Source organism: Protomyctophum parallelum (assembly GCF_964188405.1).
Source record: "Protomyctophum parallelum genome assembly, chromosome: 7".
NCBI classification, from domain to species: domain Eukaryota; kingdom Metazoa; phylum Chordata; class Actinopteri; order Myctophiformes; family Myctophidae; genus Protomyctophum; species Protomyctophum parallelum.
This window is the reverse complement of record NC_139705.1, coordinates 27795386-27816301: the sequence shown is the minus strand read 5'-3', so window position 1 is coordinate 27816301 and position 20916 is coordinate 27795386. Positions and strand designations below refer to the sequence as shown.

The 20916-nt window shown below is 41.2% G+C and overlaps 3 protein-coding genes across 4 annotated transcripts in view; 1 reads left to right on the top strand and 2 right to left on the bottom strand.

The window, feature by feature from the left end:
* LOC310862280 (NACHT, LRR and PYD domains-containing protein 3-like) overlaps window positions 1-2838 on the bottom strand; it is a 29612-nt gene extending 26774 nt beyond the window's left edge. The window contains exon 1 of the mRNA XM_083770103.1: window positions 2712-2838. Coding sequence (XP_083626229.1) covers window positions 2712-2731 — 20 coding nt within the window. The 5' untranslated portion in view covers window positions 2732-2838. The remainder of the gene's footprint in view (window positions 1-2711) is intronic.
* The window catches only part of LOC310861723 (ceramide synthase 5-like), a 131072-nt gene that overhangs the window by 50382 nt on the left and 59774 nt on the right, over window positions 1-20916 (top strand). The gene's annotated exons all lie outside the window — the stretch shown is intronic.
* Window positions 5188-19212, bottom strand: LOC310862409 (keratin, type II cytoskeletal 8-like). The gene is made up of 11 exons (XM_083770307.1): window positions 18764-19212; window positions 15523-15731; window positions 14627-14687; window positions 12649-12744; window positions 11713-11877; window positions 11104-11229; window positions 9125-9345; window positions 8510-8559; window positions 7948-8016; window positions 6263-6325; window positions 5188-5479 (listed from the first exon to the last, which is right to left on the bottom strand). The coding sequence occupies exons 1-11, from the start codon at window positions 19043-19045 to the stop codon at window positions 5400-5402; spliced, it is 1422 nt and encodes a 473-aa protein (XP_083626433.1). The 5' UTR covers window positions 19046-19212; the 3' UTR covers window positions 5188-5399.

Genomic DNA, 20916 nt, shown 5'->3' with positions numbered 1-20916 from the left:
AGGCTTTTGCGTAACGGAAGGGGACGTACACGTAGGCCAATTACCAGAGGCAATGTAAGAGTTTGTTTTCTCATGTCAATAAAGCTCCCTTGGATTGCATTGATAGATAAGTCCCGGAAAAGACACGCTGTGATTGGCCAGCGGTCCATTTTGAGTGGCAGTGAGAGACATGGAGGAGTCGCATGAGTGACGTCACTTATTGGGCAGCGACGCAGCGTGCCTTCAGCCCTTCCGCTTGACTTCCTGCCTTCAAATGAAGACACTTCGCTCCAATGAACTGCAGCGGCCAATGAGGCATCTATTTTTTTGAGGGGACCTAGGCTAGCCCTTCCTATATACAGGTTTAACCTTTGTCTTGTCTAGACAAACATTAAAAACCCCATTGACAATGGACAGTTTTTGTTTTGTTACGAGCACAAACCATAAATGGCATTAAATGCCATTAACAATGAACAGAGTAGAGTTTAATTAAATTAATTAGTTTGTTTTGTCTGTCACTGAGCAAATCGGCATATGCATGTTATGTTATGAAATCGCAATTAGCTCGCAACGCCATTTGGTTTCATTTTGCGCTCTCAGGAGTTAAGTTATTGTTAAACATCTGCATGGGAGCGTACCTATGTTCCCCAGGTTCTATGTTCCCCAGTTACGCCCGCAAAAAAGGTTCTATGTTCCCCACTCTCCCAAAAAAGGTTCTATGTTCCCAGGGTTCTATGTTCCCCACTCAACTAAAAAAGGTTATATGTTCCCCACTCAACTAAAAAAGGTTATATGTTCCCCACTCAACTAAAAAAGGTTCTATGTTCCCCGCTCACCCCAAAAAGGTTCTATGTTCCCAGGGTTCTATGTTCCCCACTCAACTAAAAAAGGTTCTATGTTCCCCACTCAACTAAAAAAGGTTATATGTTCCCCGCTCACCCCAAAAAGGTTCTATGTTCCCAGGGTTCTATGTTCCCCAGTCCCCACTCAACTAAAAAAGGTTCTATGTTCCCAGGGTTCTATGTTCCCCACTCAACTAAAAAAGGTTCTATGTTCCCAGGGTTCTATGTTCCCCACTCAACTAAAAAAGGTTCTATGTTCCCAGGGTTCTATGTTCCCCACTCAACTAAAAAAGGTCCTATGTTCCCAGGGTTCTATGTTCCCCACTCAACTAAAAAAGGTTCCATGTTCCCCACTCAACTAAAAAAGGTTCTATGTTAATCCCTGCTCACCCCAAAAAGGTTCTATGTTCCCAGGGTTCTATGTTCCCCACTCAACTAAAAAAGGTTCTATGTTCCCCACTCAACTAAAAAAGGTTATATGTTCCCCGCTCACCCCAAAAAGGTTCTATGTTCCCAGGGTTCTATGTTCCCCAGTCCCCACTCAACTAAAAAAGGTTCTATGTTCCCAGGGTTCTATGTTCCCCACTCAACTAAAAAAGGTTCTATGTTCCCAGGGTTCTATGTTCCCCACTCAACTAAAAAAGGTTCTATGTTCCCAGGGTTCTATGTTCCCCACTCAACTAAAAAAGGTTCTATGTTCCCCATTTAGCTATAATCTATCTGCATTACTTAATTTACAAGAAGTCTACACAATTAGAGAATGTATAGATCTGCATATTACGATTACAATCTGCATTATTATGGATGCATTTGGTTTAATTTTACACTCTCAAAGAGTTAAAGATCTATAAGGGTCCATTTGGTTACAAACGCTCCTATCATTTAGCATGGGGACCACCTGGACCACTGGTTGAGAACCACTGCTCTGACAAGAGAGTTCCACAGAACCCAGTTGCAATCTCAAGAAGGGGAAGTATCGAGCAACGGATAATAACAGTAGTAAAAGTTTAAAAAAAAACTCATCTCAAAATTATACTGAAGTTCAGACTAGTACTAGAGTAAATGTACTTACAAGGACCTCAATGGAAACAAGCCCTAGCTTCTTTTAGCATTATGTTGTATAAATAAATACATCTGTACGTGCCACCGTGACTTAATTTTATTTATTTATTTATTTTCCCCCCACACAGTCAATAAAGTATAATGAATCAATCAATTAATCACTCAATCAATTAATAAAAATAAGTTACTTTACACCACTGGTTAAATTGGTGATGGACATACAACGTCTCCCTCATTGATTGAAAACTGTATTAACAGTTTGCAGGAAAGTGTTGATTGATTGAAGTATTTAACAAAATTGCAGAATGGGTTCATTTCACATGAAATGTGACACATGATACACTGATATAAAGCTACACTTGTTTACAACAGGGTCCACCATTTTCAATTCAACTGATTGATTGATTGAAAGAAAATGGTTTTAACAGTTTGTAGAACGGGGTACAGTTCAAACGAAAGTATACAAAATCTGCTACGATCGATCGAGGATATAAAACCAGAAAAAGTACTACAATTAACTTCACATCAAGGATCGATCCTCGTCCTCTATATACAGTTCAATACAAGGATTTTAAACGAAGAAAAGCCCATTATCTTATAACGGTTACCATCATGCATGAATACAGTATTTGCATAACGATATCTGGACTGGAGACATGGTTTCCACTGCAGAACTTTCTGTACTAACTTTCACTGTTCCACACTGAGTAGGCTACAGCGTGTGGTGTGGGTGTGTGAATATCCGCAGCTGCCCAGCAGTAACTTTTATCATTATCATATCACACATCATCGTGCATGTTGAATAATGACTGTAATGAATGGACTTACTTTGTTGTTGGATCAGACATCGCTGCGATGTGAAAGAGACGAGGATGGTGATGGTGATGTCTCACAGACACAGAGTTCAATATGCTCAGTCTGTTATAAACTTTAACTACGAAAAAAACCCCAGTCAGATTCCAAACCATGGATGACCAAAACACAGCTGAGTCAGTCACGTCACCACAGTACGCATGGACACGGTGAGGCCGGGAGCACGTTGCTTCTATACCTTCAAAATAAGTGTTACATGACTTTATTTTAAAACGTTACCGACCGACCGAGCTGTATGCTTTTGTTTTGAAGTGGTTCCGGTCGTGCTGTTGTTGCTAGGCATAGTTGTGTGAGTGATTCAGGAGCACGAGGCTGTAGTTTCCAGGAACGAGCAGTAGGTGGCAGCGATGACTCACATAATGGCTCATATAATAACTTCTACCATCTCAAATTCTCATGGCATTTCTTTCTTGTTCTTTGATTGATTGATTGATTGATTGATTGATTGATTGATTGATTGATTGATTGATTGACTGACTGATTGATTGATTGAATACTTTATTAACAGTTTACAGAAAAAAGCACAGTGAAGTACACTTCAATACAAGGTCTTCTAAGAAGATTTAAAACCCAAGAAAGCCTATTGTTTCCATTGCGGTCCTGCATACTCAATGCACTGAGACATTTAATGACATACAAATATACAATACTATGCAAAAACATCATAATGTTGAGATAATATAATAATAATGAGAGAGAATGTTATGTTAAAAAAATGATGTTAATAAATATATATAAAGCATTCGTATTTGTAATAAATAAAATAATGCATCTTGAGTGTGCATCATCATGCATCATCACTCAGGACTCAGGAGTTGTGAGCTTTAGATTCTTTCTTTCTTTACCAGAATACTGTATCTGTAGTCGATATAGGCTTACATTTGCATTAAGAATGTAAATGTTTATGTTAAACTTTACAGTAAAACACAAATTCTAACACAAAACTCAAGCGCAACTCTTGTTCTGCAGGAATTCTACCAATTCTTGTCAGTGGGGAAAACATTTACACAACAGAGCTGTCAGCCAAAAATAAGAATTAGGACCTCATTGGACAAGTTCTAATCTAAACTATGTCTCTCTGTGTTGAATTACTCAAATACTTTCCTCAATAAATGCCTTTTTGATGTTCTTGTGCTTTGAGTAAAATACTCTCTGTTACTCTGAATGAAGTACAGAAGATAATAACATCAATACAGCTGAAATATGACAACCTTCCTATAGAATGAGTGGAGGTACATTTAGATATTCAATACTAAACAATGCATATTCTTGGATATAGAATGTAGAATGAGAATTCTTTCTCAGAGGGTGTGTCTCGTTGTGTCATTATGACACTACCTGTATGCAGGCATCTCTCCAAGCCAGTTGAGTGAAATTCCTCTCACACTATAGATCTTAAACAGCATTTGCCAAGTCTACTATTGTACTGGTCCGTTCTAATAGTTGTCAGTGAATTTCCCTTAAAACAATATGTTATTATATGTTATTATTATATATTTTTTAATTTATTTTATCCCACAATTCTGCGACCCATTTTTTTCATTCATTCGTCCTGTCCTGTGTGTGTCTGTGTCACTAGGGGACCCCCTTAAGCGCAGAGCCTCGATTTCGATGGGCGCTGATGGGACGCTTGTTTTACAGCGCCGGCTACTACCGAACAACAACCTACCTCAAACCTAACCTAACCATAACCGCAAGCACGGAGCAGCGCATCCCTCACCAACCTTAATCGTTTTAACAGACCCCTCACCAACCTTAATCTGGTCGTTTTAACGGACCCCTCACCAACCTTAATCCGGTCGTTTTAACGGACCCCTCACCAACCTTAATCCGGTCGTTTTAACAGACCCCTCACCAACCTTAATCCGGTCGTTTTAACAGACCCCTCACCAACCTTAATCCGGTCACCTGTAAAACAAGTGACCATCGACTCCCAGGCGTAAAAGGTCATCCCGTGTCACTGATCGAAAATCGGGGTCCGATCACGATCCAAATAAACGTGGGACATCCCTATAGTATCAATATTATATCCATATCATGATATTAAACTGTATATTGTCTGTGATTTGGGATATTGTATTGTGATGTGGCATAAGCGTGTTCTATGAAAAATATATAAATATCGGATCGAGAAAAATCTGTATCGGCAGATGCTCAAAATTAAATGATCGGAATCGGATCGGGAGCAAAACAAAAACGTGAATTGGCAATGTTATGACATCACAGCAGACAGGCATGTTGTCATGCTTTGGTGCAGAGCAGGAATGTCATGCCGTGGACGCCTTGACATTCCATGACATGATGACACACACACACACACACACACACACACACACACACACACACACACACACACACACACACACGATGAGTGCAGCAGGCCTGAGCGTGTATGAACGTTAGACTAATTATTCGTATATATACCAATACATTATTCTGTGAAAGAGAGAGCTTTTTTTATTCATGTACTTCACTGATATAGTTATACTATGTATTAAACAAATTGAACACATTACATTATAAATGATTCCTTCCTGCCCTGACATTTTGGGCCACCAAAACAAAACACAAAAAAAAGTTAGAATATGGAGATTAAGAGGTTTCTGTACAGTATGTTATTGTGAAGAAGGCGTTGTTGTGGTTTCAGTCGTAGGAGATGAAGCTGCTGTCCTCCTGGGTCTCAGTGGTCATGATCATGACGGGGGTCTTCATCACCGGGGAATCTGCACGAAAGAACGATGTTTTTCATGTTAAAAACCTAGTAGGAAAGCATCTGTACGAAACGTGTTCCTTCGTGTTGGTTTCGTCGACTAATACTAAGACGAAAAACGTTCGTCGACTACCTTTTCTTCACTGACGAAAACTAAATGGAAACTAAATGAAAACTAAGCTGTGGTGACTAAAACTAAGGCTAAATGTATAGACAATTTCGTCAACAAATAAAAACGAGACTAAAATGTTAGGACAAGAGATCCAGTATAAGTCATTTTACACTTGGTTGCATCTACAAGCTCACAACGCGTCGCAGCGCGACGTGTTGTGAGCTTGTAGATCTGCTATTTTCAGCAAGTGTAAGATCAGTCATTACGACGGCAGAGGCCAGTGTAAATCAACTGTAGATTTAGTCGACTAAAATCGCATGACACTTAGTCGACTAAAACTAAATGAAGTTTCAGTCCAAAGACAATGACTAAACTAAAATAGAAAGTTTCTGCCAAAAACAACACTGCTTGCTCCACGCGCTACGTCCAACCGGGGAAACTTGATTATTATCATTTACATAATTGTAGTAATGTAACTTGTTTGTACAAACTCTAAATGTAAAAGTAATGAAAACATTGGAATAATTATAATATACTCTAGCAAAGTAAACGTTTTAAGCTTGTGCGATCTGATACTTTTGCTACTATGCTTTTGTGTGTAAGTATAGGGCGATAATTTACAAAAAACATTTAAACTATGGAGATAAGATGTTTTTGAACCCTCACAGTTACGTAAATACTTACGTGGTACTGGAATCTCGCAGATGGTGATCTGTGGTTCAAAAAGCTTCAGCACAGGGCGAGGATCTGGAGGAGGAAAATGACCGTTTAGAAAAACAAACGACAAACTACAGCAGGCTATATAAATCAAGGTTCCCACACATTTTTACCAATACAAGTAATTTTCCATAACTTCTCCAAAGAATGTTCTTGTTCTATATGCCCCAAGACAGACCCAAGACCAAGGCATCACGTAACAAAAAGAACAGATCTACAAGCTAACAATGTGTCACGGTGCAACGTGTTGTTGACTTGTAGATCAATTACATTTGTCATGCATTGTCCTGTGTATGTACTATCCGTAAATGTTTGTTTCATATTTCACTGATGTTTTGGGACATTTTATTATGATCAGGACCAATAGCAAAAAAAACAATGTATATACAGTAGCTCTCCAAACATATTCCAAAATGTTAGACTAATCCCAAACCTTTTCCAGGACAGTTTTTTTCTCATTTTAAAATATTTCCAGGAATGTCATGGCTGTGAGAACCCTGATACACGATAGGCTACTGGAGACATTCTGTTTACTTAACCTATTTACTCAACTTTTTCAAAATAGTAAAAAGAAAAACGGCAAAGACATTTAGGGATAAGGCTTAAGGCACAGGGAAACATATAGAGCCCAAGTCTTTTGAATAAAGTATCATTTAGTTTTAGTTAGTTTTAGTCATGTCTTAATCGACTAAATATCCTAAGATTTTAGTCCGTGATGGCGTCGTAATGCCGGACTTTACACTTGGTGTCATGCTGCAAATATAGCCGAGAGATCTTGTAGATCTATTTGAGCGTGTAGAGCTTGTAGATCTGCTATTTTCACCCGAGCGCAACCAAAAATAAAATAACTTGTCTTTTAGTTGTACTGGATCTCTTCTCCACTAGTCCCTCCCTAACATTTTAGTCTGGTTTGTATTTGTTGAAGAAATTGGTAATATCTTATAGTTAGTTTTAGTCATCGTAGCTACGTTTCTATTTAGTTTTCGTCATTGAAAAAAGGTACATTATTCATCCTAGTTTTGTAAACGAGCGGTGAGTGGAAGCCCCACGCGGTGGCAGACCCACGGCTGCATGGTACTGCTGAGCATTCTAAGAGGCCACAGAGTGTTGATTTCGTCGACTAAAACTAAGACGAAAAATGTCGACTACCTTTTTCCACTGACGAAAACTAAATGGAACCAAAAAGAAACTAAGCTATGGTGACTAAAAGTAAGACTAAATATATTGACAATTTCGTCAACAAATAAAAACTAGACAAAAATGTTAGGAAGAGACTAGTGGACAAGAGATCCAGTATAAGTCATTTTACACTTGGTTGCATGCTGAAAATAGCAGATCTACAAGCTCAACAACGCGTCGTGCTGTAGATCGGCTATTTGCAGTGTAAAATCAGTCATTACGACGGCATCAAGGCCCGCCAAAATACATTTTAGTCAATTAAAACACCTGTAGATTTAGTCGACTACTAAAGTCTTATGATATTTAGTCAACTAAAACATGAAACACTAAAACATTCCAGGTGACTAAAAAACTAAATTAAAACTATTCAAGAGACTATGACTAAAACTAAAATTTAAATCAACACAGGTACCCGAGGGGCATTCGCTGACCTACGTCACCTACAGCTGGTACAGCAGAGCAATAAGACGTACCTGAGGGGTACTCGCTGACCCACGGCTGGTACTGATGAGCATGCTTTCGTCCCGGTTCCATATACAGGCCTGGAGGAAAGAGTTCAGTTAGAAGAAAAAAAAGATTGTCAAAAGACTAAGGGCTCCATTTTCGTCACCGCTAAACCTCTTATCCCTAAACTTCTTTGCCTTTTTTGCACTATTTTGAAAAACATTTTTGAATAGTTCAACTAGCCAATCTACATTGACACGTTGTGAGCTTGTAGACTGGCCATTTTAACTATTCAAAAATGTTTTGCAAAGAAGTTTAGGGATAAGGGGTTTAGCGGTGACGAAAAAGGAACCCTAAGTCTAATTAGACTAAATCAGAATTTGTTTTTTCTTTTTTGTTTATTTGCTTTGTATTTATGGACATGTCCTGATGTTTCTTTGAGGGGATTTTGTTTGGTTTGTGCTGCCATGTAGGTGTGTGGGGCTGGGGGGGAGAGGTGTATGTGAATAATTCATTTGAAAATACTACGTTGTAAAGAAAAATCAATAAACATATGTTAAAAATTTGAATTTTGTGTGTAAAAATGCTTACCGTTGTAGTTGGGCACTGAATGGATGCTGATGATTGACTGATGTCCAATCCTGTGAGTGACAGACAGACGTTACACAACCAGCAGTGTGCATTACAAAATAAAAGGTAAAACGGTGCATTTACATACAGTAAGCACCGTTATCCGAAGAGCACTTCATAATGTGCATTAATTACATTCCACGTTCACACACCGACAGGAAACCATGCAAGGCACCACCAACCTGCTCATCATGTTGTTTTCGTCGACTAAAACTAAGGCGAAAAATGTTCGTCGTCTACCACTGACGAAAACTAAATGGAAACTAAGCTATGAAGACTAAAAATAAAACTAAATATACTGACAATTTCGTCAACAAATAAAAACTAGACTAAAATGTTGCTCATAGCACGGCACTCAGTGCCTCGCTACGAGCTTGTAGATCTGCTATTTTTCAACAGCTTAAGTACAACATAATGCTTAAAACACCAAAAAGGGGTTCCCCGTCCTAAATGGGTTTTAACTCGGCTCTGCTCCTCTCCCTCCAGCAGCGTGCGTTAGGTGGAGATCTCGATGTCCAGAGGGATTATGGGTTTAGGGTTATGCGTTTAGGGTTATGGGTTTAGGGTTAAACATACCTCTGCTCCTCCCCCTCCAGCAGCTTGCGGTAGGTGGAGATCTCGATGTCCAGCGCCAGCTTGCAGTTCATCAGCTCCTGGTACTCGCGGACCTGCCGTGCCATGTCCTGCTTGGCCCTCTGCAGCGCGCGCTCCAGGTCCACCGTGCGAGCCTTGGCATCCGCCACGGCGTTCTCGCCGCGCGCCTCCGCCTCCGACACCTGGTCCTCCAACGAGGAGAGCTGCATGGGTGTAGGGATGGAGCTCGTTAATTTTTGTATTGATAACGAGCACCTTATCGATGCAGGCTTAACGAGCCGGGTTCTCATCGAGCCCATGCACTATCGAGCATTTTGTATTATTTCGCGTATAAATTCTGAACAGAACCAGTATCTTTTTACTAGGGCCTTCAAATACAGTACTTTTCTAACAGACGGAAGGCAATTGACCTTTTTTACTTTTGGAAACTAATATTGAAGAAACTGTTAGCTGGTCTCTCGGTTAATCTGTGTCACTTTAAAATTAGATTTTGTTTACCCGGGCAGCGCTGGTTGACAGGTACAGTAAGTCAGGTATCAACACACATTTAGACCGACAGGTTGGTGCCAGCGTGGGCGATTATTTATTTCTTGATCACCTCTCGTCTTGATTGTTTAAACATGACGTCATGGATTCGATATATGCTCGATAACAGGCTTGCTAAGCTCAAAGCTTAGCTTGTTGATATCGGGTACTCAATAAGCTTGTTATCGGGTTTTTTCGGGTATCAGGTATCGAGCTCGCCCCCATAGCGTGCAGCGTGGATCCAGGATGTTGTAATAAAGTAGGCTACACTTCAAAATTCTTCTTAAGTAGGCCTACAGTACTTAAGTGGATGTACTTAACTTTCCACCACTGCTAATAATCGATAATTTCATAAAATAATCAGTAAATAATGGATCCCTAGTATGATTAAAGGGTTGTTGAGAATAGACCCATGCAGGATGCACTTGTTTTCATGTTGCACTGAGCTCACGTTCCATGCATTAGTAGGACAGCATCAGACTCAGCAGCCAAATACCACAATGACACAAGTGGCCTTTCACAGCGTCTGCCATGCTGACAACTAGGTGTGGAGTCTCTTTCTTAACATTATCAACACAAGCACCATTCAGCGGGAACCAGTGGTGTAAAGGGCCTTGCAAACGTGAAGCGAGGAACGCAGGCGTTGTTGCCTGGATCAACACAGGTCTCCTCCAGGTCTGTTGGAGAGGGGCGCGACAACGCAAGCGGAAAAGAAAGCTACGTAAACAGAATCCAGGTCTGGTGAGTCGCGGGCGTGTGCACGTAACGAGCACGTGCGCAACAAATTCACGGGACCGTGCTCACATAAATACGCTTGCGTTGTCGCATCGACTTCTCCGAGCAAAAACGCAGGTCTCATTGAAAGTGAACTATAGGCGCGTTTTATCGCTCCCCGTTTGCAAGGCCCTTAATGGTGATTTATTTTTCGGTAAAAGAAAGAATACGTTTCGGCCTCTGTGGCGTTCCGTCAGGTCACCTGACGCACCACGGCAATTTAAGGATGTCACGTGCGCGCATGCGCCTACTGTACATGTGCACAGAATAGCTACAGTGCATGAGAGTCAACTCGGGACAAATGAATTAATTCAAATGACCATAAAACAACAGTAAACAACTATACTGTAGAGTGTGTTCTACTGTTACTAGCGCCATAATATTGTGTTGATAATCTTGGTTCTGACATGTCAACTCACAGTAGACATACTGTATGTCACCAGTGGTGGAAAAAGTACTCAATTGTTTTACTTAAGTAAAAGTACCAATACTGTAATTTAGAACTACTTCGTTACAAGTAAAAGTACGGAATTGAAAATGTATTTGAGTAAAAGTACAACATCAAAATGTATCAAAATGTACGTGGAAAAAGGTATCGGTACCACGCCCGTGGTACTGCGTGCTACTACGAGCATGACACCAGCTGGTACTAACTAACTCACCTGTGTCTTGACGGAGTGGATCTCGTTCTGCAGACGGCTGATCAGGCGTTTGAGCTCGCCGATCTCTCCCTTGCTTTCACCCAGCTCTCTGTTGTGCTGCTCCACCGTGGACGCCATCTGGTCGAACTGCATGGCGGAGTATAGAAGGAGTGGAGTTGGTTAAAAATGGGACTGACGGCCTGGGCCTTGGCTCAGTGGTCCAGACTGACGGCCTGGGCCTTGGCTCAGTGGTCCAGGCCTGGGCCTTGGCTCAGTGGTCCAGACTGACGGCCTGGGCCTTGGCTCAGCGGTCCAGGCCTGGGCCTTGGCTCAGCGGTCCAGGCCTGGGCCGTGGCTCAGTGGTCCAGGCACCTTGGCTGGTAATCCAGTCTGGCAGTGTGCCGCGGGTTTGACTCCTGATCCCGACGGCCTTTTGCATGTCTCCCCCCCCCCCCCATCTCTCTCCCCATTTCCTGTCAGCCTGTCAGCCAGTCTGTCCCTCCATAAAATATATAAAATAAAGGCGAAAGCCACAAAAAAAAGGATAAAAAAAAAAGAAGAGAAGGGTTTGGGACGTGTGGAGCGTTATTGTCCCAGCGTCTTTAGTGAAGGTATATACTTCCAGCTTACCTTGACCTTGTACCAGCTCTCGGCCTCCGTGCGGCTCCGCGCAGCGATGTCCTCGTACTGGGCCTTGACGTCGGACACGATCTGGTCCATGTTGAGGCCACGGGAGTTGTCCATCTGGACCACCACGGACGTCTCCTTCAGGCTCTCCTGAAGCTCGCTCAGTTCCTGATGGGGAGAAAATATAAACAACCACGTTATGACGACGAGTACAAAACTAGACCATGATGCACATCAGCATTGCAACAGTCAGGGTTTTATAGCTCAAATGCATTGTTAATTGAACCGTTTCAGTAACCCATTTAGGCCTGACGTCGATATTAAAAGTACTTCTTCTAAATTCTGACAGTTTTCTGAAATACCTGTTTCTGTATGCTCAATATTTCATGTCAATGACCGAAAAAATTATATGTAATTGGGCCACCGACCACCATCTGAAAATATGTTGTTCCAGGAACCCCTCAGAAGCAAAGATTTGAGTTAAAAACGTGAAAGAATATATATTTAAAGATTTGTGCATCTTTCACGATTTTTCAAAAATAGCAGACCTACAAGCTTGTAGCGCGGCACTCGGTGCCGTGCTATGAGCATGTATATCTGCTATTTTTCAATAGCTAAAGTAGAACATAATACTTTACCATGTCATACATACAGTGGTTAAGTATAACTAAAGATACTTTACCATGTCATATAGTGTGGTTAAGTATAACTAAAGATACTTTACCATGTCATATAGTGTGGTTAAGTATAACTAAAGATACTTTACCATGTCATATAGTGTGGTTAAGTATAACTAAAGATACTTTACCATGTCATACAGTGGTTAAGTATAAAGATACTTTACCATGTCATACAGTGGTTAAGTATAAAGATACTTTACCATGTCATACAGTGGTTAAGTATACCTATATACTGTAGTATAAGTATATAGTTAGTTACCATGTCATAGAGTCTCCTGAGGAAGTTGAGTTCATCCACCAGACTAGTGATCCTGTCCTCCAGGTCCACCTTGCTCAGATATCCAGCATCCACATCCTAGAGGAAGACACAGATATGTTATACATCACATCCACATCCTAGAAGAGGACACAGATTATATGTTATACATCACATCCACATTCTAGAGGAAGACACAGATATGTTATACATCATATCCACATTCTAGAGGAAGACACAGATATGTTATACATCATATCCACATTCTAGAAGAGGACACAGATTATATGTTATACATCACATCCACATTCTAGAGGAAGACACAGATATGTTATACATCATATCCACATTCTAGAAGAGGACACAGATTATATGTCATACATCACATCCACATTCTAGAGGAAGACACAGATATGTTATACATCATATCCACATTCTAGAAGAGGACACAGATTATATGTTATACATCACATCCACATTCTAGAGGAAGACACAGATATGTTATACATCATATCCACATTCTAGAAGAGGACACAGATATGTTATACATCACATCCACATTCTAGAGGAATACACAGATATGTTATACATCATATCCACATTCTAGAAGAGGACAGAGATATGTTATACATCACATCCACATCCTAGAGGAAGACACAGATATGTTGTACATCACATCCACATCCTAGAGGAAGACACAGATATGTTGTACTGTTGTACATCATATCCACATCCTAGAGGAAGACACAGATATGTTGTACATCACATCCACATCCTAGAGGAAGACACAGATATGTTGTACATCACATCCACATCCTAGAGGAAGACACAGATATGTTGTACATCACATCCACATCCTAGAGGAAGACACAGATATGTTGTACATCACATCCACATCCTAGAGGAAGACACAGATATGTTATACATCACATCCACATCCTAGAGGAAGACACAGATATGTTGTACATCACATCCACATCCTAGAGGAAGACACAGATATGTTGTACTGTTGTACATCACATCCACATCCTAGAGGAAGACACAGATATGTTATACATCACATCCACATCCTAGAGGAAGACACAGATATGTTATACATCACATCCACATCCTAGAGGAAGACACAGATATGTTATACATCACATCCACATCCTAGAGGAAGACACAGATATGTTATACATCACATCCACATCCTAGAGGAAGACACAGATATGTTATACATCACATCCACATCCTAGAGGAAGACACAGATATGTTATACATCACATCCACATCCTAGAGGAAGACACATATATGTTGTACATCACATCCACATCCTAGAGGAAGACACATATATGTTGTACTGTTGTACATCATATCCACATCCTAGAGGAAGACACAGATATGTTGTACATCACATCCACATCCTAGAGGACATAAATATGTTGTAGGCCTACATCAGTGGTTCCCAAACTTTTCCATGTCAAGGACCCCCAAATGGACACTAATTAGCCTGCGGACCCTCATTTGAAAAGATATGCCAGGGACCCCCATAAGAGAAGATTTGTACGGCTCTAGCAGAACCATTTGGTTCCATTTGTACAGTCTCAGAGTTACAGACCCATAAGGGTACCAAACTATCATTTAGCTGGGGACCCCCTGGAACTCCCTCAAGGACCCCTGGGGGTCCCCGGACCCCACTTTGGGAACCACTGGCCTACATCACATCCACATCCTCGATGAAGACATAGTTAAATGTTAACATAACGCCACACTTGTTCCTCTGTGATGCAGCGCTCACATTCCATGTAAGCTGGTGGTTGGATAAACATTGCTCACATGGAACTTTAAAATGTATGCAAATCAATTGATTTTCTTTTTTACACTATGCAGATTTCCTCTCAATGAGAAAATGTTTGTTTTGATGAGATAAAGAAAGTGCAGGTATTGCGGTCATTTACTGGACATAACTAATGATGTATAAAACAACAATTTACTTTACCTTTTTAAGAACGACAAACTCGTTCTCTGCTCCGTTCCTCTTGTTGATCTCATCCTCATACCTGAAACCAGACACAGTGTTTAGTTACATTTATCGTGACTAACATTAACATTACAAACATACAATTCTTAAAGGCCCACTTCACACAAGATGGTACCATTGTCTGCGTCTCATAGGAGGGCTGTGGACAGTGTGGAGGTTTGCTTATTTCAAACTTTTTGTGTGTGTTTTTTTGTTAAGAACAATGGCTTCTATTTCAGGATGCTAACATTCAAGTTAGAAAACGGGCAGAAAGGCTATATATTTTTTCTATTATGTTGGAATCCCCCTCAAAGATGTCATTGGTACTAGGACAGTTTCTGAACTAAACTAAAATAGCAGATCTATAAGCTTGCTATTTTTTTTTAAATCATGAAAATGTGTGCAAATCTTTGAATATAATATTCTTTCACAGTGAACTGAACATTATATCTTTGCTTCTGGGGGGGTCTGTGGAAGAACATATTTTCAGATGGGGGTCTGCGGCCAAATACAGGTATTTCTGTGGGTCCTGGACATGAAAATGTTTGAGCACAACTGACGTTTTATCTGAAAATTGTCAGGATTTGGGAGACATTTTGTAGAATCTGGTCTCAGGTCATTTTTGACCTAGGGACGATGCTACAAATGTCTTCTAAATCCTGACAGTTTTCTGAAAAACTTCAACCTTTTTCTTGTCAAGGACCCCCAGAATTATCTGTATTTGGCCATGGACCCCCATCTGAATTTATTTCAAAAATAGCAGACCTAAAAGCTCGGTGCCGCGCTACGAGCTTGTAGATCTGCTATTTTTCAATAGCTAAAGTATAACATAATGCTTATAAAACACCCAAAAGGGTGAGTCCCATGGTCTTTACTTATTCTTGTATTCCTCCACGCTGTGGTGCATGCCGTGGTTCTCGTGGTCCAGGCGGCCCTTGTCGTTGGTGACGGCGTCCAGCTGCCTCTGCAGGTTGGCGATGTAGGCCTTCATCATGGGCTCGATGTTGGACGAGGACGGGCTCTGCTCCTGAAGCAGCTTCCACTTGGTCTCCAGCATCTTGTTGTGCTGCTCCAGGAAGCGGACCTGCACGCATGGGGTGGGGAAAACACAAACACAACACAAACAATAAGCCAATGTGAAAAGGGTGCCATTTCCTTCTTACGCCTTGAATGGAAGCTCCAGGAAGCGGACCTGCGTGCATGGGGTGGGGAAACACAAACCAACCTTAGTCATATAGAACACTAAACATATTTTTTGTTACACCATCACTAAACACAGGTATATTTTACCCAATATAAAATATTCCATAAAAACAATATTTATCATCAAAATGTATTGCAGTACAGCAATACATGTATGGCAACTTGAGGTCTGGTATTTTTTTTAAATCATGAAAATGTGCCTGAAATCTTTGAATATATATTGTTACAGAGCGAGTTTTTAACTCAAATCTTTGCTACTGGGACGGTCACTGGAACAACATATTTTCAGATGGGGGTCGGCGGCCAATGTCATATGGGGTCTTTGACATGAATATATTTGACAACCACTGACATAGAAACATAGGTTTTTCGAGAAAACTGTCAGGATTTAGAAGACATTTGTAGAAATCAAAATGGGTTAAGTGATATTTTCCAGATAACACAAATGTAAATTGCTCTATAATTCTGATAGTAAGCATTGCTGTAGCGTATAGACTATGGAGTGTTTGTTCAGTAACTGTAGGTGCCTACATCATGTCTCCCTGTCTCTCCCTGTATAGACTATGGAGTGTTTGTTCAGTAACTTTAGGTGCCTGTCTCCCTGTATAGACTATGGAGTGTTTGTTCAGTAACTGTAGGTGCCTACATGTCTCCCTGTCTCTCCCTGTATAGACTATGGAGTGTTTGTTCAGTAAATTTAGGTGCCTGTCTCCCTGTATAGACTATGGAGTGTTTGTTCAGTAACTTTAGGTGCCTGTCTCCCTGTATAGACTATGGAGTGTTTGTTCAGTAACTTTAGGTGCCTGTCTCCCTGTATAGACTATGGAGTGTTTGTTCAGTAACTTTAGGTGCCTGTCTCCCTGTATAGACTATGGAGTGTTTGTTCAGTAACTGTAGGTGCCTACATGTCTCCCTGTCTCTCCCTGTATAGACTATGGAGTGTTTGTTCAGTAAATTTAGGTGCCTGTCTCCCTGTATAGACTATGGAGTGTTTGTTCAGTAACTTTAGGTGCCTGTCTCCCTGTATAGACTATGGAGTGTTTGTTCAGTAAATTTAGGTGCCTGTCTCCCTGTATAGACTATGGAGTGTTTGTTCAGTAACTTTAGGTGCCTGTCTCCCTGTATAGACTATGGAGTGTTTGTTCAGTAACTTTAGGTGCCTGTCTCCCTGTATAGACTATGGAGTGTTTGTTCAGTAACTTTAGGTGCCTGTCTCCCTGTCTCTCCAGCTCTTGATTAAACAACAGAACGCTTTTCTTTTAGGTCAGGAAGACACCAATTCTATCCAATCAGGAAAGAGAACTGTCTCACACTGCAGGATCAACATGTGCATTTTTGTTAAAGTGACTGAGCAGAACAATTTAACAAAACTGGAACTGGAAACAGATAAATGGACACACTCTCCTGATTGGCTGAAGATTGACCACACACCTGACAACGTACTTTTAGGCCTCACTCACACCTAAAAAACATTTGTCTTGTCCGTGTCTTGTGTCTTGTCCTTGTTTAATGGCCGCCCCAATGCATTTCTAATGGAAGTCACATGGCTTGACCAAGCATTTTTGTTTGATGCGGGGGAGGGGGGCACAACACATCCATCAAACAAAAATGTTTGGTGAAACCATGTGACTCCCATTGGAAATGGGAAATCCATGGCACGCAGAACACACAGGAGGGCCTAAGGCTGGAGACACAGAGCAGAGACCCCTGAACAAACACTAGACCAGGGGGTGCCCACAAGGTAGATTGTGATCTACCAGTATATATCACAAAGGCTGTGCAGGTATACACCACATGACATGCCCCAAAAATATATATTTTAAATGTAAAATGAATAAATACAAAAAGACATCTGCCACTTGAATTAAGGTGACTTGATTGATTGACATCAAAAAGGGCCTCGGCTCAAACCCACAATGCAATACTTTGTTTTCAAGTATTGTATCACAAACATCAGTATAACAATAAAATAATATACAAGAAAATTCAACCACCAATTCAAAGTTTTCCCCCTGTCATTCCCATTCCAAGTGCATTAATGCCATTGCCGCTATTCCAAAGCCCCCTCAGGTACATTGTTTAACTATTTTCAGCAATTTGATGATATTTTTTGTGTGGGTAGATCTTGTTGAGCTTGTCTTTTTGAAAGTAGCTCTCAAGTCAAAAAAGTGTGGGCACCTCTGGTCTATAATCTATAGCAATGATACTGTCACAATATAGTGCTTTAATCTTTCAACATTTAAATCATTGGTCCTCAAAGTGGGGTCCGGGGACCGCCAGGCGTCCTTGGAGGGATGCCAGGCGGTCCATCATGCAGTGAAATGTGTTAATACAGCATCGCAATCATTTTTGACACTTTATCCATCACATTTATACGTTGGCTTTAAAAAAATAGCAGATCTACAAGCTCACAGCGCACGTCATGTTGTGCCACACTCTGCAAGCTTGCAGTATATAGGCCCCGGCCTTTACTGCATGTCATCCCCCCATCTCTCTCCCGTTTCCTGTCAGCCTACTGTCTGTCCCTTCAAAAATCAATAAAAGGCGTAAGCCGCAAAAAAAAAAGCTTAAAAAAAAAAAAAAGCTTAAAAAAAAAAAAAGCTTACAGTATATACTGTACATATGCTAGATTTTTCCGCATTATTTTTGAAAAAATCTCAAAAGATGTTTGGACATTTTTGAATAGTTTAGAACTTTTTTGAAATATTTTAACAGAACTCTTCTGGGGGTCACTGGAACAAAACATTTTCAGCCAAAATCAATTTGGGATTCCTTGACTTGAAAAACTTGCTTTAAATGAATCATATCATATTTGCACTGTACTCATACATTCCCAGCTGGTGATAACATAACATTCATGGAAGCAGAACCGAGCAGAACAGGACAGGCCTCTTATCTCATACAGTACTGTACCTTATCGATGAAGGAAGCAAAGCGGTTGTTGAGGCCCTTGATCTGGTCCTTCTCGCGAGTGCGCACCGCCTGCACGCTGGGGTCGATGTCCAGGTTGAGCGGTGTCAGCAGGCTCTTGTTGACCGACACGGGTGTGATGATGGGACCCCCGCCCAGGTAGGGGCCCCCCGCACGGCTGGCCCTGGGACCCTGATGGGAGTAGGAGCCCAGGGACATGCTGCTGAAACCCCCCGCCGAGCTGTAGAGGCCGGGCTGGCTGCTGCGCTTGTTCCTCAGACTCATGGTGGTGTGGTGGTGTGGTGGAGAAGAGAAGGATTAGTCCCTGTTGGTGTGGAGATGCAGAGTGCAGGTCAGACTGAGGTAGTCTTTTTATACACACACGCTGAACACAGCATGCAGGGTGTGGCGTGATGTGATAGTGAAGTTATGTGGCTCACACACACACACACACACACACACACACATACACACACACACACACACACACACACAATGCGGCGGAACCAGTCGGTCTGTGTGTCACATCTACATAGCAGCTTCTCAGTCTCTGGGTTAGGTTTAGCTGTGTGTCTGTCTGTCTGGCCCCCAGCTATATGCTGTACCTCATCCATCCAGCCATCCGTCCATCCATCCATCCATCCATCCATCCATCCATCCATCCATCCATCCATCCATCCATCCATCCCTGCTACACAAACAGGTTGCATTGTTCCTGTATGCTGCTGGCCAGGAATCCTGTCTATCGCCTCCTCCTCCCTCGAGGAGCGAGGAATTCAAACACAGCCATGCAAGGTGTATCCCAAAACCACTTAAAGACCTATTACAAAAAGTGTGAAATTTACATGTCGGCTATTTTCTATATTACTTATTTTGCATTTCTTTCACCATCACCATAGTAAATGCTGTATTTGTTGTCTGGAAAAGGCAGTTGTTTTACAGATGGGTAAAAGGGCAGGAGCTGAACCCCCCTTTGATGTCTATGTGTGCACGTCCCTGCCCTTGGGTGCCAGTGTGTGCCACGGTTAGACGGGACGACAGCACCCACTTTGAGAAACCCTATCCTGCGGCCTGGCCTAGTGCCTACTCTCCCTACAAGATCTCCCTCCAGTGCACAGCTGATTCAAATGAATGATTAATGGCAGCTAGGCTAACTCCTAGCTGTCCTGGGTTTCAGACTGACTGCTGTAGCTGCTCTTTCTTGACACCTGTATCTCTACATAATTATGGGAATTAAATTTTGCTTTTTAAGTGACTTCAGTGCTTGATAGCATTTGTCGAATCAGCTGTGTGGAGGGAGATATTGTGGGGTATGTAAGCCCCTTTTTTATCTGTCAGGACAGGTTGTTCCCACATATTTTTGACTGACACGGATAACTCAAATGAATTGAATGGAAGTGTTGCCCATACTGTTTTTCACACGCACACGGAAAATAAGTCAGAGACCCATTTAGACCTGAGGCCGATTCTAAAACCACTGTAAGCTCATACATTAACATAATAGGGCTTAATTGGTTCATGTAATGTTTTGTAATTATAATCTGAATCCACAAAATAACTTGTAACTAAAGGTTTCAAATAACTGCAGCGGAGAGGAAAAGGTATAATATTTGCATGCAGCTGTAGTGTGTGGAGCTCAGTAGAAGAAAAATGGACATAGTTAATCAAGTAAAGTAAAAGTTCTTCAAAATTGTATACTTAAGTATAGGCTATACATCAGTAACCCTGTCCTATAGTTTGGGGAGTATGACAAGTACATAATAATATTATGAGAATGAATGTACAGTACAGTACCTGCTTTTCCTTGAACCACTTTCTTAAAGGGAAAACCTGAGAGAATATAATGTGTGTGTGTGTGTGTGTGTGTGTGTGTGTGTGTGTGTGTGTGTGTGTGTGCGTGTGTGTGTGTGCGCGCGTGCGTGCGGAATGTTTGTATTGTATGCATGGAATTTAGAGAGTGCTGTTTTACTGAGATGTAAGAAATTAGTAGGAATTCTGTTTACATAACCAGGGACGTTTTGGCCAGTGGTGTAACTGTAAAGTAATTTATTCAAGTACTGTACTTATTTTTTTGTTTTAGTTTTTTACTTCACTGGTGTATTTCCAATTTTCTGTCATTTTACTCCACTACATCTCAGAGGAAAATATTGTGCTTT

What these genes read in the sequence shown, in the direction of transcription:
- LOC310862409 (XM_083770307.1), bottom strand. Translation starts at nt 19,045, where the DNA reads ATGAGTCTGAGGAACAAGCGCAGCAGCCAGCCCGGCCTCTACAGCTCG. An exon ending in TTGCTTCCTTCATCGATAAG is followed by an intron (nt 15,732 to 18,763) that starts GTACAGTACTGT and finishes CCATGCGTGCAG; the next exon opens with GTCCGCTTCCTGGAGCAGCA. An exon ending in TCAGGAGACTCTATGACATG is followed by an intron (nt 11,878 to 12,648) that starts GTAACTAACTAT and finishes TCTCCCCATCAG; the next exon opens with GAACTGAGCGAGCTTCAGGA.